The 25,410-nt window shown below is 58.5% G+C and overlaps 3 protein-coding genes across 3 annotated transcripts; 1 reads left to right on the forward strand and 2 right to left on the reverse strand.

Annotated features, from left to right (window-relative positions):
- The first annotated feature begins 1,009 nt into the window (after positions 1 to 1,009).
- Positions 1,010 to 15,186, forward strand: MAP3K10 (mitogen-activated protein kinase kinase kinase 10). The gene is made up of 10 exons (XM_032841716.1): positions 1,010 to 1,691; positions 5,469 to 5,649; positions 8,538 to 8,686; positions 9,144 to 9,319; positions 9,922 to 10,168; positions 11,777 to 11,893; positions 12,424 to 12,595; positions 12,711 to 12,823; positions 13,241 to 13,891; positions 14,584 to 15,186. The coding sequence occupies exons 1-10, from the start codon at positions 1,010 to 1,012 to the stop codon at positions 14,904 to 14,906; spliced, it is 2,811 nt and encodes a 936-aa protein (XP_032697607.1). The 3' UTR covers positions 14,907 to 15,186.
- Positions 15,187 to 15,358: 172 nt separating this feature from the next.
- Positions 15,359 to 17,829, reverse strand: TTC9B (tetratricopeptide repeat domain 9B). The gene is made up of 3 exons (XM_032841717.1): positions 17,261 to 17,829; positions 16,541 to 16,723; positions 15,359 to 15,577 (listed from the first exon to the last, which is right to left on the reverse strand). The coding sequence occupies exons 1-3, from the start codon at positions 17,673 to 17,675 to the stop codon at positions 15,468 to 15,470; spliced, it is 708 nt and encodes a 235-aa protein (XP_032697608.1). The 5' UTR covers positions 17,676 to 17,829; the 3' UTR covers positions 15,359 to 15,467.
- A 2,303-nt stretch (positions 17,830 to 20,132) lies between these two features.
- On the reverse strand, positions 20,133 to 23,871 carry CCNP (cyclin P). Its single transcript, XM_032841829.1, is given in 7 exon segments — positions 20,133 to 20,359; positions 20,875 to 21,279; positions 21,281 to 21,450; positions 22,005 to 22,160; positions 22,238 to 22,327; positions 23,521 to 23,760; positions 23,762 to 23,871. Coding segments are annotated over 7 exon segments (1,266 nt in total). The 5' UTR covers positions 23,801 to 23,871; the 3' UTR covers positions 20,133 to 20,193.
- Between the last annotated feature and the right edge of the window lie 1,539 nt (positions 23,872 to 25,410).

Here is a 25,410-nt window from a genome sequence, read left to right on the forward strand (position 1 = left end):
ACATTTCCCGACGTGCACCTCGGGTCGGGACCCTGAGGGGCCGGCCAGCAAAGAGGACCTTGTCCCAGCCGCGTTAGAGGCTGGAGGCAGTGACCACCACTCAGGCAGCTTCTGTATTTCGCTTTGCTAAGCCAGTCAGCCGCCGTCAATCCCACCTTGAGCGGCGGACCCGCAGGGTCTGTGAGGAGCGCTTGGCCCCCTCCTCCTTCCCTCCGCCAGGCGTCCGGCCCAGGGGGTCCTAGGGTCCGAGGCCAGGCTTATCTCCCCGGGAGGATTCCTTCGGCCCCGCGGGGTCCCCACTGTGGCCCGAGGTTGGCAGCGGGGCTCTGGGGGCTAGGGGACAGCCTCGAGGCCGCCCGGGCGGAGACTACAACTCCCAGGCGGCACCGCGGCGGCGGCGGCGAGCACGTCACTCAGGCACCGCCGGCGGCCCCGGAAAGCGGCGCGGGCGGGGGCAGGGCTGGGGCCGACCGGGAGGCCGGTGCTGAGGATGGGGGCTGGCCGGCCGCCCCGCGCGTGAGAAGGCCGAGGGGCGCGCCACCCCATCGCGGGGCAGGCGCCCCCCCGGGCCCAGCCACCCCCACCCCGCCCGGCAGTCGTGGCCCGGGATGCGGAGCCGGGGGCCGCCGGTGGAGCTGCGCGGGGTGAGAGGCGCGGGGAAGGGGGCTGCCTGCTTCCCTCACCCTCGTCCACCACCGGCGGGCCCCGGCAGGAATTCGGGAGCCGCGCGGCCAGGCCCTCTTAGCGCCCTGACATTTGGGGGGAACAGGTGAACCCGCCGCCCTTCCCGCACCCCGCCCCGCTTGGGCAGCTAAATCAGAGGGGACGACCCTGCCCTTTTAAGGAGGCTTTTTGTTGCTCCTGCGGAGGCCCCACCCCCGGCCATGGCCACCAGGAGCCCCCTAAAACCCGCAGGGACTGCCCCCCATCCTGGCCACCGGGGCCCCCCCTCTGCATCCCGCGGGCAGCCAGTGTGAAGCGGCCTCCCGCAGCCCCCGGCCCCTCCCCCATGGAGGAGGAGGAGGGGGGGACGGCCAAGGAGTGGGGCACGACCCCCACGGGGCCCGTCTGGACCGCGGTGTTCGACTACGAAGCGGCGGGCGATGAGGAGCTGACCCTGCGGAGGGGCGACCGCGTCCAGGTGCTTTCCCAGGACTGTGCGGTGTCGGGCGACGAGGGCTGGTGGACCGGGCAGCTACCCAGCGGCCGTGTGGGCGTTTTCCCCAGCAACTACGTAGCCCCCGGCGCCCCCGCCGCGCCCGCGGGCCTCCAGCTGCCCCAGGAGATCCCTTTCCACGAGCTGCAGCTAGAGGAGATCATCGGTGTAGGGGGCTTTGGCAAGGTCTACCGGGCCCTGTGGCGCGGCGAGGAGGTGGCTGTCAAGGCCGCCCGGCTGGACCCTGAGCGGGACCCGGCAGTGACAGCAGAGCAGGTGCGCCAGGAGGCCCGGCTCTTCGGAGCACTGAAGCACCCCAACATCATTGCCCTCCGAGGTGCCTGCCTCAGCCCCCCACACCTCTGCCTGGTGATGGAGTATGCCAGGGGGGGCGCACTGAGCAGGGTGCTGGCAGGCCGCCGGGTGCCCCCTCACGTGCTGGTCAACTGGGCTGTGCAGGTGGCCCGGGGCATGAACTACCTACACAATGATGCCCCTGTGCCCATCATCCACCGGGACCTCAAGTCCATCAACAGTAAGTGGTGTCCTCCCCCCAAAACTTGCTTCTACAGAATCTTGTGAGGTCAATTGTAGGTGGTGGGAAATGGGGACACCAGAAGACACTGCCTAGGGTGAGAAGGGGCAGGAGTATACCTTCCCAGCCACGTGAGGCAGGCCTCGCCCATTAAGGGAGGAAAAGGAGGCTCAGAAAGGTCAAGGGGCCACCTGTACCCCAGACTACAGAGTCACAGTCGCTTTGTGTGACTGGCCCTGCCCTCCTGGCATCAAACAGCACCGATGCAGTGGCCGCCCTCATGGCATTCGCTGTCCAGCCCCAATGCCAGAGTCTGCAGGGCGGGGATAGAAAGAGCCTAGCCTGGAGTCAGGGTTTCTCAGCCTCGGCACTATTTACCTTTGGGGCCAGAGGATCGGAGCAGGCTGCCCTATGTGTCGGGGTCTCTTTAGCAGGCTCATGGGCCTCTGCCCACCAGATGCCCTGAGCATTCCCCATCCCCAGTTATGATAACTGAAACTTGTCTCCAGACATTGCCAAACGTCCGCTGGGGGTGGGGGGAGGATAAAGCCGCCCCCACTTGAGAACCATTTCCTGGAGTCCTCCCAGGCCTCTACCCCAGCTAGCGGAGGCCAAGTGGAGGTGAGGGAGGAGGAAGCGGGATGTGCCTTATGTAAAAGCTTCCAGGCTTCCGGGCTTATCCCAGTCTCTCAGAAGTTGCTTGGTTGGTTGAATGGGAACTGGGGCCAGGCAGAAGGGAAGGCTCCCCAGGACCCCCACTTAGGTCCAGGAGCTTCTCATGATGTTAGCACATGTTAATTGAGCACCTCTTCCCAGTGGTTTCCACCCTTGTGGTCCTCACAAACTAAAGATTTCATTCATTCCCCAGTACTTCCCGAGCCACACCCCCTGCCCAGGGTCCTAAGTATACAGCAGGGGAAAGCCTACCTTCCTGGCTCCTCCCATCCTTCCTCTGCCTCACCTCACTCCCTTTTCCTTCCACACTGATGGATTCATTCTTTCTTTTCTCATCTGGTGTTTGTTGGGCCAAGTCATGCGTTAAGGAAAGGGCTCAGCAGTGAATGAGGCCAGAGTGTGCCTCACCTGAAATGTGACGGGTTCCCCTTTGCCCTCACCTTTGGACCCCTGCATCTCATCTACTTCTGATTTCTGCCAATTCCGCACCTTGACATTTGTTTGAATTCATCTTGCGGGTTGTTTTTTTTTGTTTGTTTGTTTGTTTTTTTTACAATTTTGTCGCTCTGCCCTCCCCAACCTGCTCCGCAAGAGCAAAGCCCCTGCAGCAGAAGGATGTGTGTTCCTTACCTTCTAGGCCTCACATTTGGGCACTAACAGAGCTGCCAGGAGCTCGAGGGGTGCCAAGCGCTGTGCCAGGGCTGGGGAATGGAGCAAGAGACACACAGATGGCTCCTGCCTTCCCTGATGCTCTGATATGCTGGGCAAGTGGAGGCAGGATGGGCAGCGTGTCCTCTTGAAGGCTGACCGTGCTCTTGGCCCTTCCTCACCCCTGCTGATTCAACAGCCTAAAGGTGGAGTGTAAGGACACACACCCGTGCCGCCAGGTTTCCTGCAGCCATTGCTACTGTACATAGGATTGTTGGGGCTCTGTAGGCTCAGTCAGTGGGACAGGTCTGTGGCTGGGACAGGTCATGGGACTTCACAGCCCGGCTTCCTCCATTCCTCTTTCTCAAAGGAGCCCCTCTCCTGGTGTGGCACATACACTGGTTCATTCAACCAGTAAGCAGAATTAAGTATATGGGCCCTATCGTAAGCTCTGGGATTACAGAAGTGAACCAGGCAAGATTTCCCCATATGGAAGTTAGGGGCCAGTAAACAGAAGTAGATGATGGTTATTTAAATGGGTAGGTAGAGAGATAGATGACAATTTCCAGAGAGTATCAGGGGCTCTGAAGGAAATAAAGTAGATCACAGATGAGGCAGAAGGAGCTCTTGGAGTCAGATAGGCAGGGGAGGCAGTCCTGGAGTGGAGGCCTGAGCAAAGACGACCCAAGGTCCCAAGGTGGGAATGAACATGCCTTGTTGGACAAAACAGCGAGGAGACCAGAGGGGCTGGAAGAAGAGGAATGAGGCAGAATTAGAAGATGAGGTCAGAAGTGTAGGTAGGGCCCAGATCAGGATGACCCTGGGGGCCATGATGAGGATTTGGGGTATTTTAGTCAATGCCGTGGAAGCCATTAGAGGGTTTCTATGCAGGGGTGACGCAGATGGGAGGGTGTTCCCTCTGTCACAGGGTCACCCCACAAATAGGAGAGGTGGGGACCAAGAAGAGAGGGATGGAGTCACATGCCAGAGAGTTGAGGGAGGCCTCTGGGCTTTGATGATGGGAGATGTAGCCAGAAAGGATTAAAGATCCAGGTGGAGGACTAAGGACCAATTACGGGGACGTCGCACACTAATAATAATAGCCAGGATTTTGTAAGGAAGTACTGTAGCTTCAGGCCCTAAATCCTTCCTACAACCCTCTAGAGTAAATATTACCGTTGTCTCCATTTAACAGAGGAGAAATTTTAGCGTTAAGAAGAATACATTAACAAGGATCTGCCAGTGAGCGGCAGAGCGGGATTCAAACCGAGGCAGGACCCTGTACGCTTTGGGGCCTCCGTTTGGTAGAAGCTGGTAGAACATCATAGCAGATAAGAGATTGGGCTCTCGGGACAGATCTCGATCAGGTCTTTGCTGCACAGTTTTCTAGCCGTATGATCTTGGCCAGGAGACTTCATCTCTCTGAGCCTAGTCGATAAAATGGGCTGCTTTCTAATTAATTCATGTGAAGGGCTTAGCACAGTGCATGCCATATAACGGACTGCTGATAAAACCAGCCATGATTATAATCATCGTTAGGAACCATCCCAGGCAGCAAGCTGGAACCACTCAATATGCTTGGGGGATATGTCTGTCCGATTTTGTCACCCTAATGCTGTGAAACAAGCCACCCCCAAGACTCAGTGTCTTAAAACTTGATGTCACTCATTGCTGCTCACACATGCACGCCTGCCAGAGGGTAAGCTGTAGGCTGGGCTCAGCCGGAGAGCCTTGACTCCAGGTAGCTCCCCTGCACTCTGGACCAGCAGGCTAGCCGAGCAGAGCATGGTCTCGCGGTGGTGGCAGAAGCTGAGAGGGCAGGCAGGCGGGTGAGGCCTCTCAAGGCCTAGGCTAGGACCTGGCATTCTGTCACTTCAGCCTCATCCTGTTGACCAAAACAAGTCACATGGCTAACAACCCGGAAGTCAAGGAGGGGGAAATGCGCTCTGCCTCTTTCCCGGGGGGAGAGGAAGGCACAATCACATGGCCAGGACTGTGATGCTGCAGAAGGAAGTAGAATGACCCCCCCGCCCCCCGCCCATGCAGTTTGCCACAGGGGGTAACAAAGACAGAACCACATTCATCCCTTCTGCTCATGGCCTGTAGTTCCCGCCTCTGGGCTGGCTGGGAATTCAAGGCCTAGACCAAGGAGAACCAAGGCATTGGCTACAGACCTTGCGATGAGCTCCCCAGAGCCCAGGTTGAAGTGAGGAGGGTAGTGGGCCCAGGAGAAATCCCCTCCGCGTTCATGGGAGCCTGGGGCAGGGATTGGACTGCAGGGAAGGGTCCACGATATTCCAGACCAGGAAAGGAGCCACTGTGGGGAGGGGGATGGACAGCTCAAGGTGAGGGAGAGAACAAGTCGGGGACTCCATTTGAGGCAGGGGCCAGGACACTCGGGTCTGCAGCCCAGAGCTGTGGGGTGACCCGCCTTTCTTCCTCCCCACCCCCCAGTCCTTATCCTGGAGGCCATCGAGAACCACAACCTCGCAGACACGGTGCTCAAGATCACAGACTTCGGCCTCGCCCGCGAGTGGCACAAGACCACCAAAATGAGTGCTGCGGGGACTTACGCCTGGATGGCTCCAGAGGTTATCCGTCTCTCCCTCTTCTCCAAAAGCAGTGACGTCTGGAGGTGCTGATGGGGGCGGCGGGGGAGTCCTGGCAATGGGGGAGCAGGGGCGGGGGGAGGGGTGACAGAGTGGGAGGGGCGGTCTCCCACTGAAGCGAGGATCCGGGTCTGGCCAAGGGGCCCGCTGGCAAGGTCAGGCTGGCAGACACCAAAGCGGGTGTCTGCTCCATGTGGTCAGGTGGCAGCTGAGGACTCGGATTCGAGTGGAAAATTCCAAAGATCTAGAGATAAGGTATCAGCACCAGGGCCCTCAGACACCATCCAGCATGCCACCCCACTTGTCAGCAGGAAACTGAGGCCTTTGGAGGCATCCGTCCATCCACCCATCCACCCAGCCGTCCGTCCATCTGTCTACTCTGGGTGCTAGGGATACGGCAGGAAATAAAAGTAGACACATTTCCTGGCCATGGGGATAGTAAATAAGTAAATAAACACACAAAAAACCTGGGAAAACAGCTGGTTTTGAGTTTAAAAAGTCCTAAAATAATTTCAAAAGATAGCGAGCTAACCCCCAGGACAAAGTAGCAGACGGTATCAAGAGCCAGGGGGCAGATCGAAAAGCCGCAGGATGACTTTGGGGAAGGTTTTGCTGGGAAGCAAGACTTGAACTGAGTTCGGGCAGACACGATGGAGCCAGCCCTGTGCAGTTTGGGGGAAGAAGCTTCCCAGGCAATGGGGACAGGGCCCACAAAGGAGACACCAGCGTGAGAACAAGCTTGGTCCATTCCAGATACAACTACGAGGCCCACGCGGCTGGAGCAGAGCAGGCAAGGAGAGAGGTGGTAGGAAATGACAGAGGAGAGAGCGGGACGAGGGACCAGGCACTGGGCCTTATTCTAAGTGCGGGCGAAAGCCGAGAGTGGCCTTAGTGAATGGCATGGTCTGGCTGAGTGTTGCAAGGCTCCCTGGGCTGGAGGATGAGGACAGGATTGTGGGGGACAGGAGTAGTGGGGGAGGGCGCCAGTGAGGAGGCTGTTGCCCTCACCAGCGAGGCTGGTTGGTGGCAGCTGGACCTCTTCAACCCCTGGCCTCCTCCTGGGAGGGAGCCCAACCCAGGTCAGTCCCCAGCTGAGGCTCCAGATGGACCAAGCAGCAAAGTCATGGCTTTGGGGCAGACAAATCAGACAGGAGGTCTCCGTGAGAGCAGTGCAGCCCTTCGGAGAAGGCTCTGAGTGGCTTTATGTTGAAGCATTCATCTGTGGTACCGAACATTTAACAGAGCCAGATCTCTGAGCAGAAAACCCCAAACGCAACAAATGGAAGCTTCTGCTTGCATGTAAAGCCCAGGGCCTCTGTGGGGCCCCCCGCAATAGGAATTCAGGATCCTAGATAAGGGGGTTCCTCAACAGGGGTGTCACTGACATCAGGCAAAGTCATTCTTCCTTGTGTGGTCCCACCTGTACTTTTCAGGACACCAGGCATACATGGTTCGTGGCCCCCAGACGTCATCGCTCTCCCTGGTCGTCATGACAGTCCAAACATCCCAACGGGTTTCCAGCGATGCGGGGGAGGTGCGGGGTTCACGCCACTGCTGTTTTCCTCCACCTCGCGTGGCCTCTGTTCCCAAGCTCGCTTCATCATCCAACATCCAAAGTGGCTGCTTGGGCTCCAGCTTTTAGGACCACATTACAGCCAGTAGGAAGGCCAAAAGCAGAAAAGACACCCCTTCTCTCTAAGGACACTTCCCGGAAGTTAGTTGCAGCGGACATAGCCTCCTCCATCCCACTGTCCGGGGCTGTCGCCACAGAGGCTCCCTTAGCTACAAAGGAGGATGGAAAATGATTTCAGACAGGATACGCCCCACTCAGAGTCCCAGTGCAGGCCGTGAGAAGGGAGGCTGCCAGCTGGAGGAGAGGAGACATGGTGTCCCTCTTGCTCCGGGGCCTAGAACAATGTCTGGCGCAGAGGGGATGTGTTTCTATGTGGAGTGAACGCACGCGTGGATGTAGGGGAGCCCGGGGACCTTCCACATGCCGGGCGCTGCATGAGATGGTCATTAGGCTCCTGAGGGAGCTCAGTTTCCCAGAGCAGGTGGACCCGCAGGGGACCAGCAGAGGGGTGCACGCCCCGGTGTTGCATATCCATTAAGGACACTGCCATGGGCCTCAAGCAGGCCTGAGATCTGTCCACTTACTGGCTGTGTGACCTTTAGGCAGACAACTTAGCCTCTCTGAGCCTGAGCCTGCTTGCCAGATAAAACGGGGGTCATACCCATACCTTCTGCCTTACAGGGCTGTTGTGAGGATTACTGAGAGCGCCTAGCACGGTGCTGGCCTGGAGTAAGTGCTTTATACATGTTAAATAGTGTTAACTTGTTTTTAGAGGTAAGTGCTGAGGGGTCTTGTGGGAACATAGAGGAGGGGCCTCTAACCTAGCTTTGGAGGCTGTGGAATCAAGGAAGGCTTCCTGGTAGAGAGGGTACCTGAATTCTGACTTAAAGGACAGTTACGCAAAGGGAAGGATGTCCTCGACAAAGGGAACAGCATGTGCGAAGCCATAGGGTAGGAAGAACAGGGCTGGTTCAACTTGTTCGACGTGACCACAGCTGATGCTGGGGTTGGTGCAGGGGCAAGAGCACTTAGAGGCAGGGGCTACAGGGGTCATCAGAGGTCAGGGCTAAGAAAAGTGCCTTTGCCCCATGGGCACAGGGGACACACTGAAGGTTTTCAGGTAGGGGTGAGGGGAGAGAGAGCAAAGGCAAGACATCAGAGAGAGCCAACCCCATAACATCTATTTGAGATCAGGCCGGCAGAGGTCAATCATGTCCTTGTGGCCTCACTGGGGGTTGCTGGGGTGAGGGAGGCCCCCCCAGGGGACCGGAGGCAGGGCTGGGGTGTAGGTGAGGATTGGGGTGGGCTGCAGCATCACCCCTCCCTCTTCCCCACCTGCAGCTTCGGGGTGCTGCTCTGGGAGCTGCTGACGGGTGAGGTCCCCTACCGTGAAATCGACGCCTTGGCCGTGGCGTATGGCGTGGCTATGAACAAGCTGACGCTGCCCATCCCCTCCACGTGCCCCGAGCCCTTTGCCCGCCTCCTGGAGGGTGAGCCAGGGCCCTGTGGAGATAGGCTCAGCTCGGGTGGCAGGGGCCCTCGGGCCAGCCCTCACCCCTTCACACCCATCCATCCCAGTGGGCCCAGGAATGAGGGAGAAGGGGCCGCAACCATCAGACCACAGACTGCCTCCATGGCCCCCAGACTCCTGTTCTGGCCAGGCCCACGGCTCCTCAGGCCAGCTGTTAGCATTCACTGGCCCTGGGATTCCTCCCTGATCCTTGATTCTGCCACACATGAGGGAGCGGGTCCCCAGGTTTCTCTCCCAGGGTTTCACTGAGTGAAATGTTGCCCGGAATTTGGCTCTGCCTTCCTTCCCCTCGGCTCCGTGGAAGTTGTCGGTCCACAGTCCCCTGAAGTCCTGCCTTCCATGGAGCAAGGTGATGCCCCAGAGCACGACCACTGACATCTCCCCTCCCACCGCTGTTCTCCCCACCCCCACCCCAGAATGCTGGGACCCAGACCCCCACGGGCGGCCAGATTTCGGGAGCATCTTGAAGCAGCTTGAAGTCATCGAACAGTCAGCCCTGTTCCAGATGCCACTGGAGTCCTTCCACTCGCTGCAGGAAGACTGGAAGCTGGAAATTCAGCATATGTTCGATGACCTCCGGACCAAAGAGAAGGTGAAGGCAGGGGACAGAGTGGGTGGGATGAAGCGAGAGCCTGCATTCCGGGGCCTTCGGTGGTGCAGAGGCCCCTCCCCTGAGCTGCAGTTTTTGGGTCCATCCAGAGCCAAGGGGGGCTTCTTTGCATAATAATAAAAGGCACCAGGCACTGACATTCTTACAAGTGATACTGCCTGATCTATGGGGTTCTGAAACCCAACAGCCAGAATGGGAAGGACGGGGGAGGCAAGGGAGACGTGACATGAAGGCAGCTTTGCAAAGTATGAACAGTGGCTGACCTCCAGTGGTGAACAGTACATTGGTGCACTACTCTGCCTTTTTTGGATGTTTGAAGTTTTCCAAATTGAGGAGCCAAAAAATTAAAAATCAAAGGGGGGAAAAATAAAGCCACCCCTTTCTTTGTGCTAAAACAGTCCTGTCTCCTGACAGGGCGGTAAAGAGTGAGTTGCCCCATCACTGGTCATGCTCGTGCTATGCCCCGACCACAGCAGCCGCGGGTGCATCCCCGGGGGGTGGAGGGGGGGCGGAGAGAGGTGGGTACGGGGCTAGGGGGCAGATAGGTATGCCCCCTCGTCCCTAGCCGCTTGTCTCCTCCCCAGGAGCTCCGGAGTCGGGAGGAGGAGCTGCTGCGCGCCGCTCAGGAGCAGCGCTTCCAGGAGGAGCAGCTGCGGCGGCGGGAGCAGGAGCTGGCGGAGCGCGAGATGGACATCGTGGAGCGGGAGCTGCACCTGCTCATGTGCCAGCTGAGCCAGGAGAAGCCGCGGGTCCGCAAACGCAAGGGCAACTTCAAGCGCAGCCGCCTCCTCAAGCTGCGGGAAGGCGGCAGCCACATCAGCCTGCCCTCCGGTACCGCCCCCCGCCCCGCGCCCCAGAGGCTGCCGGGACCAGGCCTAACAAGGGCTTTTCCTCTTCCTTTTAGTTTGTAAACTTTTTTTTCTTGCTAACTATATCACGCATGTGGAAAAAGACCAGAAACAGTACAGCTTCGGGAGCACATATAGGTCCCCGCCTCATGAAGGCAGAGAGAACCTCCAGCCACCCCGAGTGCCCTCACGCCCCTTCCGAACACCAACCCCCAGCCACCCCCACCTCCACCGAGAGTAACCTCTATTATGACCTTCGAGGTATTCATTCCTCTACTTCTCTTCGTTGTTTCCTCTCCCACCTGTTTTGTTTGTTTTATTTTTATTTATTTTTTTTTTTTTAGTTTTAGTTTAGTTTTTTGTTTTTTGTTTGTTTGTTTGTTTTTTAATTATCTTTCAGTCTCCTGCTTTTTCTGGCTTGCCAGAAATTTGTTGAGGAACATCATTTATCCATGGCATCTCCCACAATGGGAGCGGATGTTGCCGCTTGCATCCCCTGGATCCCCCTGGCATCGCATAACACACCCGTCCTTCCCCTACATTTCTGATAAAGTGGTATTAAACCATGTGAAATTGCTGACCTTCAGCCCTTTTGTTTCACATGGCTTAATCAATTTCAAGTTCAGGTTTGGGCTCTTGTTTTCCCAAAGGCTGCTTCCTAGGGACCCTTACAGTGCTCACCTCCATAAGCCCTGTAAAGTCTGCTCAACTCTGTCTCTGGGATATTGAAGCCATAGTGCAGTGCTCAGAACAGCACTGGCCAACAAAACCTAATGCAAGCCACACAGCTAAGTTTTAAATCTCCTCCTGGCCGCCTTAAAAGCTGGAAAAAGAAATAAGTGGCATTGAATTTAACAATGTATTTTATTTAGCCCAATATATAGATCCAAAATGTTATGGTGTCCCATGTAACCAACACAAGAAACGTTGTTAGGGATTTTACCTTCTTTTTTCATACTCAATCTTTGAAACCCAGCATACACATTACAGTGCATCTGACTTGGTCCAGGCACTAAATTTGCATCAAAAAATACTTGATCTGCATTTAGATTTCATGAAATTTGCAGTTGGGAAAGTAGACTCACACACACACACACACACGATTCACATACCCAAGTTGTTCCAAACGTACTTCAAGGTTTTCAATAACCAAACTGAGTATCCATTTCTAAGTTTAAGTTTAAATCCACTGCAACCACACAGATGAAGTGTAAACGCTCCAGTTCCTCAGCGGCCATCCCACACGGCAAGTGCTCCGTGGCCACGTGTGGCTAATGGCCACCACGTTGGACAATTAGGCCTAGATCCATAGTCAATCCTTAGTTAATTAGGGACCAATTAGGATCCTTCCTTTCAACCTCCGGCATGTGCCAGAGGTCTCTGGTGGGCTCGTCAAGGTTAGAAGGCTGCCCTTTACCCCAGAGGTGCAGGAGGCCCCAAAGTGGGCACCCTCCCCCCATCCTTGGCCTCCAGGTAACTTGGGCAGTTTGGGAATGCAAAACATTACAGCACTCCTTCTGTCCTACAAAGAGACCTTCTCTTTGGCTACCCATGGAGGCGCTTGCTCAGGAAAGTCTCTTTCTTTTTGCAGGCTTCGAGCATAAGATCACAGTCCAGGCCTCTCCAACCCTGGACAAGCGGAAAGGATCCGACGGGGCCAGCCCCCCAGCGAGCCCCAGCATCATTCCCCGGCTGAGGGCCATTCGCTGTGAGTATCTCCCCCAGGCCCTGACCCATCTGTCATCAACAAACTTTCTCTGCACACATACCATGCACTGAGCCGGAGGAACAGGAACAACAGGGACAAGACAGGCAGGGTCCCCTCCCTGATTCTCATTGGAGAGACAGAATAAACAAGCCAACAAGTCAGTTAGGGGGACAGTTTCCCGTAGCGATAAGTGCTGTAAAGGAGAGCAGGGAAGGGAATAAAAGAGCAAAATGGCTGTTTTACATCAGGAAGGCCCGTGTAAGGAGCTGGGGTTTGAGCAGGGACCTGCGGGGTGAGAAGGAGAGAGGAGGGCCAGGATCCGAAGGAAGTATGTCCCTGCCAGAGGGACCAGCAAGGGCCAAGGCTGGGGGTGGAGGGGGGTGGAAACAAGCAAGGGAAGGGTCATGCTTGGAGTTAGAATCCAAGGTCCCTTGGACTTGCTGGTGGAGGGTGGATCTGAGAGTGAGGCGGGGAGCACAGTGGGCAGAGACTGTCCAAGACCCCATAACCCAGCAGCTTCTCTTGACCAGTGACACCTGTGGACGGTGGTGGCAGCAGCAGTGGCAGCAGCGGTGGTGGCAGTGGGACATGGGGCCGCAGCGGGCCCCCAAAGAAGGAAGAACTGGTTGGAGGCAAGAAGAAGGGCCGGACCTGGGGACCCAGCTCCACCCTGCAGAAGGAGCGGGCTGGAGGGGAGGAGAGGTACTTGCCGCTGACAGCCCACCGCTGGCCCTGCCCCTGGCCCCCAGGCCCCCTCCCCCACAGCCAGCAGGCCGGCACTGTAACCCTCTTCCTCCATCTCTGGTGCTCCCTGCAGGCTGAAGGCCCTGGGGGAAGGAAGCAAACAGTGGTCATCAAGCGCCCCCAACCTGGGCAAATCCCCCAAACATACACCGATCGCCCCAGGCTTCGCCAGCCTCAATGAGATGGGTAAGAGGGTGAGGGTGCCTTTAAAATGGAGAGGGAGGGGCATCCGGAGGGAAACATAACCCAAGAGGAAGAGGTGACCGCTCCTCCGGCTTGGGGGTTTGCGGGCTTGGGGCTTGCCGGCTTGGGGGTTTGGGGGCTTGCCGGGAGGGAGCCGCGGCACTGGACCTGTGGGTCGGCAACATTCCTGGAAAGGTCCGGGAACAGCCGCTGGTTGCAGGCTCATTCCCTGGGGCATGGGGCTCTGGGGCGGGAAAGAGTCCAGAACCATGTTTGGTGGAACTTGGTGGCCGCGCTGCCCCGAGGGTCTTTTGGGGCTGCCCCATTGCCACCGAGTCCCCCGGGCAGCGTGGGGACAGCGGGGTGGGTGGGGGGCGGCCAGCCCCGGGAGGCGAGTGACGGGCCCTCTCCCGGTTGCAGAGGAGTTCGCGGAGGCGGACGGAGGCAACAGCGTGCCCCCCTCCCCCTACACCACCCCGTCCTACCTCACCGTGCCCCTGCCGGCCGAGCCCTCCCCGGGGGCGCCCGCGCCCCTCTCCCGGCCGGGCCACGGCGGCCGGCGGCGCTGCGAGCTGGCCCTGCTGGGCTGCGCCACGCTACTGGGCGCCGTGGGTCTGGGCGCAGACGTGGCCGAGGCGCGCGCGGCGGACTGCGAGGAGCAGCGGCGCTGGCTGGACGGCCTCTTCCCCCGCGCCGGCCGCTTCCCGCGGGGCCTCAGCCCGCCCGGGCGCTCGCCCGGCCGCCGCGACGACGCGGCCCCCGTCCCGGGCCTGGCGCCCTCGGCCACCGTGGTGTCGCTGTCGTCCGTGTCTGACTGCAACTCCACGCGTTCGCTGCTGCGTTCCGACAGCGACGAGGCCGCGCCGGCTGCGCCCTCCCCGCCCCCCTCCCCGCCCAGTACCAATCCCCTAGTGGACCTGGAGCTGGAGAGCTTCAAGAAAGACCCCCGCCAGTCGCTCACGCCCACCCACGTCACGGCCGCGCGCGCAGTGAGCCGCGGGCACCGGCGGACGCCGTCGGATGGTGCGCTGGGGCAGCGGGGGGCGCCTGAGCCCGCGGCTCCCCGCCCTGGTGAGTGAGGCGCCCGGCAGCCAGGGTGCAGAAAGCCACCCCCCTCCCCACCCTCCCCGGTCCAAGGTCCCAGCCCAGCGGTGACCCCCTCGATGCTAGGGTCTGTGTCCCCACGGTCCTCACTGCTGGGTGGTCGAGCCCCGGGATGCAGGAGAGGTGGCAAACGGAAGTGCCTCCAGGGGCCAGGCGGGTGACATTTCTGGCGACAGCAACAGCTATGGGGGGTCTGCTGTACCAGACGCTGTTCCCTGTGCATTTATGAACAAGGCCAAAGACGATCAGCGTAGGAATCGCATAGGAATGGGCTATACCTACTGCCAGGCACTGGGCAGGGAGGGAGCTGCTGTCCCACCCCTCGGAGACAGTACTGTGCCTCAGGTCTCTCTGCTGGGCTCTGTGCCCGCACCCCGCACTTCAGAGTGGGATTGGGGGGGAGTGCTTTATCTAGAGGGGTGACAGGGGAACAGGCTGTGACAGCTTAAGGAAGATGCTCAGAGTCACTCCCAGATGAGTGAGCACTTAGGGGTGCTGGGGGCCGAGGCCAAGGTCTTGCCCCAGCTGGAGAGCGGGCCAAACATCAGCGGGTATTTCCAAAAAAAAGTCAGAAATTCCACTTCTCCTGTAAAGGTCCTGGCTTTTCAGTGCCACCCTCTGGCCCACCCCATTGACCTCATCTGATCCTCTCTTACCAGGCCCTCGAGACCCCCTGGACTTCCCCCGCCTGCCCGACCCCCAGACCTTGTTCCCGACCCACCGCCGGCCCCCTGAGTTCCCTGGCCGCCCTACCACCCTGACCTTCGCCCCAAGACCCCGGCCGGCTGCCAGCCGCCCCCGCCTGGACCCCTGGAAACTGGTCTCCTTTGGCCGGACACTCGGCATCTCGCCTCCCAGCAGGCCGGACACCCCAGAGAGCCCCGGACTCCCTGGCATGCAGCCCACGCTGCTTGACATGGACATGGAGGGGCAGAGCCAGGACAGCACCGTGCCCCTGTGCGGGGCCCATGGCTCCCGCTGACGCCTGCCCTCCACCGCCCGCCTGGGCAGCCATGAATGTAGCACCCCAGGCCCCGCCCCGGCCTGCTGTGCCACAAGGCGGGGGAGGCCCTGGGCAGGATACTCGCTCTATTTATTGGGGAAGGGGGGTGGGGGTCGCTTAATTTATTCCTTTGTACCCCAGAGGGTGGGGCCCTGTGCCCACCCTGCAGTTGGGGGGAGGGCGGGCAGGGATACTCAGGGACAGGGCATCATAGGGATTCGGCACAAAATGCAGCATTAAAGGTAACCCCTGCCCCCTACCGCTCTTGGCTCTGTCTTTCCCCAGCCCAGGCCCTGATCCTGGGTCATCCCTAGGAGGGCACCCCCACCCCCTATCCCACACTTCCTCCCTGAGCCTCTGGGTTTCCGAGATCCAGAGGGGGAAGCCCAGGCACGGTCTCCCCCTGGTCCCCACAAGAACACCACACAAAGAGGTTACGGTCACCAGTGACAAGTGCTTTACCAGCAAACACATGAGTCAGGGGAAGTTACACGGTGAGGTGGGTGTGGGGGTAGGGAAAGCAACCCCCCTCGGTTGGCCTTAGCCAACGACGTCCCGAGTCCCGGCCCCGGCCCCACTGTCTTCCCGCTGGAGGCTGCAACGGTTCATCTTCAGCTGAGTCAGCTGGATGTAGCGGAGGACATTGGTGTCTGTGGGGGAGGTGGGCACGGCGTTACCTGGGTGTCCAGGGACAGCCGGTGGCATCCACACCGCGGCCGCTCACACCTCACCGTGCCCAGCCCACAGCGGCTCCCCCGCAAAGCCGCTCTTGCCAGAGTCCTCCAGAAGCCCCAGCCACAACAAGCGGAACGGGGGCCTTTCACACCTCCACACTTTAGCTTTTGCTGTGCTCACCGCCAGAATGCCTCTGCTCAGACGCTGCTGTCATACTTCTGCCCACCCTCCCAAGAACATGTGCGAGATGTCTGTTCCCTCTAAACCTCTCACCGGGAAAACTCATGCTGCCTCTGCTCCCACAGCCCTGGCTGGGACCTGTACCTGTTCTGCTCCCCTGTTGCTGGCTCTCAACACAAGACTGATGCTGTGTCTGTCCCCTGTCCCCAACACCCCCCCCAACTATGCTGTCTTAGAGAGCAAGCAACAAGCCTCCAGCTCTGCCAAGCCTCCCCCACCCGACCCCACCCCTGTGAATTTCTTAGCCTTGTCCGCCCTGGGGTCTGCCTCCCAGCAAGTGCTCCACCAGCAGCCGGTGGGTGAAGAAGGGAATGATTAGGTGGGTGTGTGAATGGGTTAGTGAGTGGATGAATGAGAATGGGGGGTGGGTGGGGATGGGGGGGTGAGTGAGTAGGGAGTGGATGAATGAGAATGGGGGGTGGGTGGAGATGGGGTGGCTGAGTAGGTGAGTGGGAGGCATAGATGAGTCAATGAATAGATGGGAGGTGGTTGGGTGAATGTCAGGGGAACATGGGGGGGGGGGGAGGAGGGGGGAAGGAAAGGCGGGTGAGTGCCCAAGTGTAAGGAGTGGGTGGATGGAGAGGTAGATCCTGGGGAGGGGGCAGAGCCCTTCCTTGAAGCAGCTCTGCCCTGATCCTCCCTCGTGTTTCCTTGTTTTCTCTGCTCTAGCCCCTTTCCCTGCTTGGTCCGGCCCTCACCTGTGGGCTCCCGGCTGCGGGCCTCCTGCAGGTAGCGCAGCGCGCGTGCATAGTCGCCCAGGTGGTAGAAGGCAATGCCGGCGCGGTAGGTGGCCTTGAAGTTGCCCTGCTGCTTCTCCAGGACCTTGAGACAGTACTCGCGCACCCGCTCATAGTTCACCAGTTCCGACTGCAGCAGGCAGGCTGCGGGGACACCGGGGCCGGTGCTCGCAGAGCCTGGCGGCACCCCCAGACCCCACCTGACTGCTAGGAGCCCCCCAGCCCTTTCCGGTGGCTGAGCCCGGGGTTAGGAATTGCTCAGGCCACCGGGGCCGCCGATCTTCTGACCAATCAGGATAGAGTCAATCTGCGCGGCCGCTAGAGGGCGCGAAAACACAGACAAGCGCTCGCGGGCGATTAGCTGGGAAGTTTCTGCAGGGGAGAGGACTAAGGGAGATCTCAGGTGAGGGATGGGGCGTTGAATCGCTAATCCCGGGTAAGATTTTCTCACCTGAGGTTCGCAGGTAACAGCCCAAAGCCCATTTCTTGCATCTCAGCCCTTCTATCCCTGTGTTCCCCAACACCCCCAACCCCTCTCCTTGATAAGCTCTGGGGTCTCCCTTCACAGACCCCAGGTCTGGGCCCTTCCAGCCTCCAGCCCCCCACCCAAGGCTTCACGATTGCCCCTCACTCCCCATCCCTCTCCGTATGCACCCTCTGCGCCCCCCGACGGCCCCATACCCGTGAGAGAGTCATAACATTCCACCTCCGTATTCTCCACCAGGCGCCGCTGCTCCTCGCTGAGGCGGGCTGGCCCCGGGCTGCTGGCGGGTCCGGGGGCGGGGGCGGGCAGGCCTCCAGGGCGGGCCCCCTGAGCCGCCTTCAGCTGCAGCAGTGCCCGGTGATACTTGCCAATGGCTTCCCGGAACTTCTTCTCTCGGTAGCAGCGCTGGCCCTCCGCCTTGAACGCCACGGCGGCCCGCAGGCTGCTGTCGAGCGCCGCGCCCAGGCCCCCCGACGGCTCGGGGGCAGGACTGGGACGAGCCGAGCCATGGCGGGGGCCCGGGCCCGGCGGGGAGAGGGCGGGAGGCGGGCGCGGCGGAGGCTCCGGGGCAGCGCTGAGCATCAGCACCGGGGACAGCGCGCCGCGCTGCATTGTGGGAAACTCCTGCGGCCGCCGCTGCAGCTACCGCATCGCCCCCCGCGGGGCCGGTCCCCACCCTCTCTCCGCCCCCGCACCTCCGGCAGCCGACTCTGCCTGCCCCCTATGGGTCTAGAGAAACCCCTCAGGACTTTCTCTTTCTATCCTCCAAATCAGCCCCAGCCCTAGTTCTCCAACTGGCCTCTCCCTTCTTCCCACTCCCCTTACTCCCACCCTCCTGCCTGTTCTCCTCCCCCCTGCCCAAAGCTCCCACAGCTTTCTGGAAGGAAAACAAGTCTACGGGAAAAAGACGGAAGATATCAAACCTCGTGGAAAGCCGGTTTTCAGACCCTAGGCATTTCAGGGATTTAGATAAGAGCACAGGTTATGGGCTTGTGCTGCCCAGATTCAATTCCCTGCTTACAATTTCTCACTAGTGATAGTACTTGGGCAAATCACCCAAATTACCTGGAACTCTATATCCTCATCAGTACCGTAGGACAATGATAGCAACCTGGAAACTCATTTATCTATACAGCAAACAAATATTCACTGATATTTCTGTGCCCGGCTCTGGTCTGGGCAGTGGTGGGAAAGAGAGAGCCTCAGCCCCTAGTCCAGCTGGGAGACAGACCACTGACCAGAGAGTGACAGCCCCAATGGTCTAGCCTGGGAAGCTCTGGCAAAGTAGCCAGGGTGGGATGCATTGGGAAGGCACAACAGGATGTGAGGGCCCAGAGGAGGTGACTGCCTTAGACTGAGGTGGTGAGTGAAGGCTTCCTGGAAAAGGCAATAACTCAATGAACAAAAGAGACCTGCTTCTTGCCCTCCCCAAGCTCACTGCCTGGGTAGGAAAAGCAGACAAGAGACGGCCCACAGTGAGTAGTACAAGAATACAAGAGTATACAGAAAAGGAATCACATGAGAGGCTTTTAGGAGAAAAACAGGGTGAATGAGATAGTTGACCTTCAACCCTCCTTAGCTGCTTACTTGGTGGTGGGAGCTCGGCTTCTCCCTGCCTTCCTTCTGTGTGACCTGGGGATACCAAGTGAATTTACTTCAGAGTAGTTGTAGGGACCGAATTATGTTATGCAGATAAAGCAGCACGGGGCCTGGCACAGGAATGAACAAATTAACAACCCCTGTTTCTTATCACCCATGAGACTGGGAGGTGCATGATCACAAGCTCTGGCTGGGTCAGCATCCAAGGACAGTTGAAGGAATGAGTGGATGAATAACGTTATGTACTCTACATATTACCCACCTCCCCTGAACCCTGCAGGACCCTGGCTTGGGCCTCACAGCCCCTAGCACCAAACTTAAATTTCCACTCTCCCCTCCCCTTGCCACTGCATGTCCTCTTCCTGGAGGCCACATGGCGGGTCCCACCTGACAGGTCCAAACCGGAACACAGCACCTTCCATCCCAGGGGCAATATTTGCTTCTATCTCTTATCGAGCTTTCCCGAGTGAGTCTCTCCCCCTCTCTAGTCCTCCAAGCGTGAACATCTCCAGGGCAAAAACTTCCTCCTCTATTGTACCTCCAAACCTAGGCTTGGTTAAGAATCTAATATTCTTTAAGTTTGAGTTCCTGAGATCACCTCAGTCCTGTTTTTAATTTAGAGACTGTGGAGATCCATGGATTTGTAACAATTATTTTCTGAGCACTTACTAAATAGCTAGGTGCTGGGGGTTTGATAGAAACCAGGGACAAGTGTACCTAGCTCACACTCCTGCTCAGAGGCCGTGCTAGCAATTCCATAACACTTACTAGGTGTCAGGCCCTGTCCTAAAGCTCTACGTCTATATTAACTCACACCCTCCTCACACCTCTATGAGACCGGTGCTACAATTTATACCCATTCACACCTTGGCACTCTAGGGGTTAAGTAAATCAGATCCCATTAATAGAACACTTGCTATCAAAGACCCATACTATCACAAAGTCAGGACTCCCACAGGCCAGAATATGTGATGTGCTGGGCTTGTGCAACCATTAAAAAATATTGAATTAGTTGCTAATATATGGAAGCAGAGATACTTATGGAATTGTAGATTTTCAGCTTCACTTGAGCAAAATCTGAAAATCTGGCAACATCGAGGCAGCATTTATTATGACTGGGATAGCTTCCCACAGTCCCCAACCCTCCTAGTTTCTTCCCAGCCCTGAACCCGAGACCCACTCAAGTTGCAGCATCTCTCCATTTATCTCCCCAGGCGTTTGCACTTGGGATACTAGTTTTGGCTTTTCAAGCCGCGCTTGCGGACGTCCGCCAGTGCCCCCTGGCGGAGCGGTCCAGAATTTGCATCATATTTCCCAGCCGCCATTAAGGGACTCGGTAAAAAGCATCCAATCAGAAAGAAGAGAGGCCTGAGAAGTGACCAATCAAAAGCGAGAGAGGGGTCGGAATTCACCCAATGAGAACAGAGAGCGCTCAGGATTAAAACAAAACAAAACAAAAACCCACACACCTCCTTTATTGACGTGGGAAACGGATACACACGGACAGTCTTTTTTGCTGGGGTCCCCGAGCTCAGGGAGGCTCGGGCTGGAGGCGGCGGAGCAGGCGGGCGGCGGCGAGGCTGGTGCCCTGGCGCTGGGGCCGCGCGTACTTGAGAAAGATGGCGGCGCGGCCGGGAGCGGGGCCTCGGAGCGCGGCGCGGGCCATGCACGGCTCGAGCGGGCGCAGCTCTGCGGGGCTGCGGCGGGAAGACGGAGAAACTGAGGCGGGGGCAGGGGCAGCGGTGAAGACGACCTGTCCTCGGAGCTGGGGGCGCGAGGCTGAGGAGACGCGTTGACTGGGGTTCCCGAGGACCGTTCAGGGGCTCTCTCGAGCCAGTGGAGAGCCGGAACCTCGGGGAGGGACGGAGCGGGTCTGAGGATGGACAGAACATCCAGCTCTACCCGGGGGGCGGCGGGGGGGGGGCGCTGAGCTGGGAGAAAAGGGGACTCACCCTGGCCTCCAGTGACATGGTTAACGGGGGTCGGGGGCGGGAAGGACGCCCCTCTGGCAGCTGAAGGGACACCCCATTTGCGGCCAGCAGGGGAGCCGGGGGTACTCGAGTGTGGCAGACCTCTCATCCTCAACCCTGGAACGCAGCTAGGATCTTCCGGGACCGGGATGATAGTGCATCTTCTACCCAGGGGCAAGGATCCCCAAATGTGGACAAACACCTCATTCTGACACCCCCCAAAACGGGGTAGGCAGACACACCATTTTCTCTCACACCCAGAAAAGTCAAGTCTGCCCCCCCCACCCCGCCATGGTCTCTAATTCTCTGAGACAGGAAACACAGTGATCAGGAAAGTAGGTTCCTGTAGCCACAGAGGCGCTCCCCTGGGGCCGTACCTGTAAAGCGAGGGCTCGAGGCTGGAGCCCGCCCCTTCGAGCAAACGGTGCGCCAGGCTCAGCGCCGCAGCTGCGCGCCGACCGGGCTCCCATCCTGCGGCCTCGGCCTCCAGCAGAGACAGCTCCAGAAAGTAGGTGGCAAGTAGCATCACCTGCCAAGCACCACCGCCCCCGCGGAGATCAGGCCACGCCCCTATCCCCGTACAGGCCACATCCCTACCCTCTAGACATGCCCCCCTGCTCCCTTCCCCTCCCCCTTGCTCCCCCCGCCCGGCCCCGCACCTGGGGGCTGCTCCCGGCCAGCGCAGCCAGTAGCCCGAGGCAAAGTAGCGGGCCGGGGTGGTGCAGCCGGAAATCCAAGCGGCTCAGGATGCGCCGCTCGGCACGCAGAAGCTCGGCCCGCGAGAAGGAGCCAGCGCCCAGGAGGCAGAGGGAGGCCGACTGCGGATGGCGGGGAAAGAGGTGGGAGAGTCTTGGACCCCGGCTGGTTGCTCCCTGCCCTGTAGAGCCTCGGATCTGCTCAGGCTCCGTTCTGAACCTCGACTGCCTAGTCTGTAAAATGGGGCTACTGATCTGTTCTCTAGAAGCCATGAAGAGCACAGACTTCAGAATCAGCAAGACCTGTGTTCGACTTCAAACCCTACCATTTTCACACCGTGTTTACACGGACCTCACTGAACACCTGCGACGGAGTTTCCTCGTTTGTAAAACGTACGTCACCAGGCAGCTCTGAGCAGGCACGGACTGTAACTAGTAAAGCGCTACAGAGACTAACTGTTCAAGCCGGAGTCCGAGTCCCACCTGCTTTGGACAAATGTCTTCCTCTCCCTGGGCCTCAGTCTCCTTCTCTGCTAAAGGGACACATTGGTAGCCCTGGCCTTATACAGATATGCTGGGATTCCAAGAATAGGCAAAGCCGCAGCCCGGCACGCAGTAGGTGTTCTGTGACACGACGAACAAGGGTTCGCCTTCCCAACCCCCACTCGGGTAAGTACCTCGGGAAGCACGCACTCTTCCATTTTGCACGCCACGAACAGGCAGGCCACGCCCAGCAGCTGCAGGCGGTGTAGGCGCACTCGGCCGGCGCGCAGGTAGGAATCGAGCAGGTGCACCGCCAGGTAGAGCGTGTCCCCCGCCAGGCCCAGGTACTCCTAGGGAAGGGCGTGAGTGATCACCAGCTTTCTAGGCTGCGACACGGGCTCAGCCCTGCCCCCTGGCGGTTACGTACGTGCACCTGGATCAGCCAGTCCACCACTAGCGCGCGCATCTCTGGGGTCACGGTCCGGGGCAGGGCCCTCCGCGGCAGCGCACGGCACACCTGCGGTTGGGCAGGGCGGCCTCACTCTCCACACCTGTGCCTCGGCTTCTCGCCTGAGCTCCAGCCCCAAGTGTAGCGGCCTCCCCGCACCAAGTGGCCGAAGCTGGAGCACCACGCTGAAACTGGCCTCCAACGTCTACTCTAAATGTGTTTCTATTCCTTATCCCGCATTAGAGCCTTGGCCTTTGTTCGGGACGCCTCCCCAATCCACCTCTCCAGTCTGTAGCCCCCATGGCCAGGGCGCCTCCCGAGCATCTGCCTCCGCCCCCTGGCTTTCCAGACCACCAGCCGTCACCAACCCTTAACCCACCCTCCTCCGAGCACCCAGAAGGGTCTAAAATACAAAACTGGCCGAGAAACTCCTCAGCTTAAAACCTTTCCACGGCTTCCAGTATCCTCAGGAGAGAACCCTAATCACACTCTCTCAGGCGCTGCCCCCTGGCACCAACACCATCTCTTCACCCTCTCCCTTCACAACCCATACTGCAGCTACACCAACCTTCTGAAGTCCTAGACTAGGGCAGGCTCTTTCCTACCCCAGGGCCTTTGCACTTATGCACCGTTCCCTCCACCGGGAATGGTCCTTCCCCAGCTCCTTGCACTGTTGAAACCTCAGCTCAAACTCCCTGGACTTTTCCTACACAGAATTCTCCCAGCGTCCATCCCACTCTGTGTCAGAACTTTATGGTTCCCATAGCGTTTTCAGCCTGGAGATAGCTGGTGTTTCCTTTTGTGTTCTGTCCATTTGCCTCCCTAGGCTGCTGGCACCACAAGGGCAGGGATTTCTCTCTGGATCATGCCCGTACCTCAGTTCCTAACAGAGTCCTGGGGAGAGAGGCTCCCCACTTCGGTCTCTTTAACAACTTTATCCCTGCAGTATGTCCTCGGACAGTGCCTGTCCGGCACAGGTGCCTGCACTTTGGCCTCCTTTCCGTTATTACCGCCTACTTTTGCTTGGTTGTTACAATGAGAGCAGACTATGCTGTTCATCACAGCATCCCTGGGGCCTAGAATATGCTCAAGCACATTTGTTAATAAATTGCAAAGTGTGAAGGAATCCATGCGAGGGATGAGTAGAAGCGGCTGCAAGCAGGTGGGTGTTCCGGAAGGCTCGTGGAGTGGGGGTTGGGCGAGCGGCCAGATCTCCCCTCCCCTAACCCGAACCCCTCTGGTGCCCTCTGGGGCGCGCTCACCATGACTTCGGCGAAGATGTCCCCGGCGTACTCGCGCTCTCCCTCCAGCCCCAGAGCGCTCAGCGCCTCCGCCAGCCCCGGTGGCGCGCACAGCCCAGGGGGCCTCTCCTGGCGTCCTGGAGACACGCTTGTGTCCTCGGGGATCCTGTCGGGGCCTGGGGCGCTCGGAGGGTCGGGGAACGCGGCGTCGGGACTCTGCAAGGGAGAGCGGTGGGGGTCAGCGGCTGAAGAGAAGCCTGAGCCGGGAGGCGGGACGCTGGCTGCTGCGTCTCACCAGCATCCTCCACGCCGGCGTCGGGGGACCAAGCCGAGGGCTCCTCTTCCTCTTGGGGCTAAGGACCCTCGCGGGCGCTTTAAATTGTGCCTGCACGCATGCGCGCTGAGCCCCCCTCTCCCGGGCAGGTGCAGAGGTGATGGCGAATGCTATGGAGGTTGGCTCTGGCCCCTCCGAACCTAAAGTCAGGCAGCTGGAGTCAAAAACTCTTCCTGCTACTTACTGCACGATCAGAAACAGCCCCTCCGAGGCTCCCTTTCCTCAGCTGTAAAGTAAGTATTGTTTCAAAACTAAGACAAATGACCAGCAATGGGCTTGGACTAGCGCAGAGACCTCCTCACTGCTCCCTGGTTCCCATCCCCCTCGGTCTGTTACCCTCCACGCCAAGCAGCCAGAAGGGATCCTGTGCACACCCAAGTCAGATGGCACTCTGCCTCCCTTCAGAACTCCATTGTGGTTCCCATCTCCCTCAATTGGAAAGTCCACAAGGTCCTTTATTACCCTCCCACCCGTCTCCACACACCTTTGAGTTCATCTCCCAAACTTCCCCCCAACTCGGCTGTCTCCTGCCACACCAGCACCCTGGCTCATTCTCACCCACACCAGGCACACTTCTACCTCAGGGCCTTTGCGCTGGCTGTTTCCCCCTTGCCTGAAATTCTCCTCTTCCAGAGACCCCTCATTTAAGGTATTTACTCAGATGCTACCTTCCTTGTGAAAAAGGCTATCCTGAGAATTTCCCATCACCATTCTTTGTACCTGACTCTCTCCTTAGCACTTACTGCCTGATCATATTTACCGTCTCCCTCCTGATGAGACTGTGAACCCCAGGAGGGCAAAGATTGTCTGGTGTTTTGTTTGATTGCTGTATTCCCAGCAGGCAGGTACTCGAGAAATATTTGTTGGATGAGTAAATGAACAGGCAGCACATAACTTAGAAACGGTGGCCTGGAAGGGCCTGAGGTAGTGATGTTGGAGTGAAACCTGAAAGGCAAGGGACCAGGAATGCAAAGGGAGGGGAGAATATTCCAAGGGGTGGGAGTGGCGTGAGCAAAGACACGAGCTAGGAAAGGGATTGCTGTTTTCAGGCACTGGGAGGTCAGCAAGGCTGTTAAAGTGAGCAGAGGAATGTGAGACGCCAAACCAATGACTTTCTGTTACACTTAGAGTAACACCCGAACTCCTTACCTTGGCCACAAGGTCCCTTCGGCCCACTGTTACCTCTCTAACCCCATTTCCTTCTGTTCTTCCCCTCTCTCGTTCCCTTTGACACACCCTGGCCTCTTTCCATTCCCCCAAACACATCCAGCACCTGCTGGCCTCAGGGCCTTTGTGTTTGCTGTTCCCTTTGCTTCAACACTTGATCAAACGTAGATACCTACATTTTCAGAGTATCTCTATACAAGATACTAACCTCAAAGGGAAAGAAGTAACTTTACAGTGGCGACACCTGACAGACACTGTAAGCAAGGGTTGGAAGTCCTCACCAGTCACGGGACAGAATCTGATGTGCCTCTTTGACAGGAGGCAGGGAGAAGGGCACAGCATTTCTCAGACTTCCTATCAAAGGTAGCTTGACTAGAACCATGAGGAAACGTCAGGCCACAAACCTTAAC

The sequence above is a fragment of the Lontra canadensis genome, unplaced genomic scaffold (assembly GCF_010015895.1).
Source record: "Lontra canadensis isolate GAN:19392208 unplaced genomic scaffold, GSC_riverotter_1.0 scaffold125, whole genome shotgun sequence".
Lineage (NCBI taxonomy): Eukaryota > Metazoa > Chordata > Mammalia > Carnivora > Mustelidae > Lontra > Lontra canadensis.

What these genes read in the sequence shown, in the direction of transcription:
- TTC9B (XM_032841717.1), bottom strand. Translation starts at nt 17,675, where the DNA reads ATGCAGCGCGGCGCGCTGTCCCCGGTGCTGATGCTCAGCGCTGCCCCG. An exon ending in ATGTTATGACTCTCTCACGG is followed by an intron (nt 16,724 to 17,260) that starts GTATGGGGCCGT and finishes GTGTCCCCGCAG; the next exon opens with CCTGCCTGCTGCAGTCGGAA. An exon ending in CCGCAGCCGGGAGCCCACAG is followed by an intron (nt 15,578 to 16,540) that starts GTGAGGGCCGGA and finishes CCTCCCCCACAG; the next exon opens with ACACCAATGTCCTCCGCTAC.
- MAP3K10 (XM_032841716.1), top strand. Translation starts at nt 1,010, where the DNA reads ATGGAGGAGGAGGAGGGGGGGACGGCCAAGGAGTGGGGCACGACCCCC. An exon ending in ACCTCCGGACCAAAGAGAAG is followed by an intron (nt 9,320 to 9,921) that starts GTGAAGGCAGGG and finishes TCTCCTCCCCAG; the next exon opens with GAGCTCCGGAGTCGGGAGGA. An exon ending in CGGGCTGGAGGGGAGGAGAG is followed by an intron (nt 12,596 to 12,710) that starts GTACTTGCCGCT and finishes TGCTCCCTGCAG; the next exon opens with GCTGAAGGCCCTGGGGGAAG.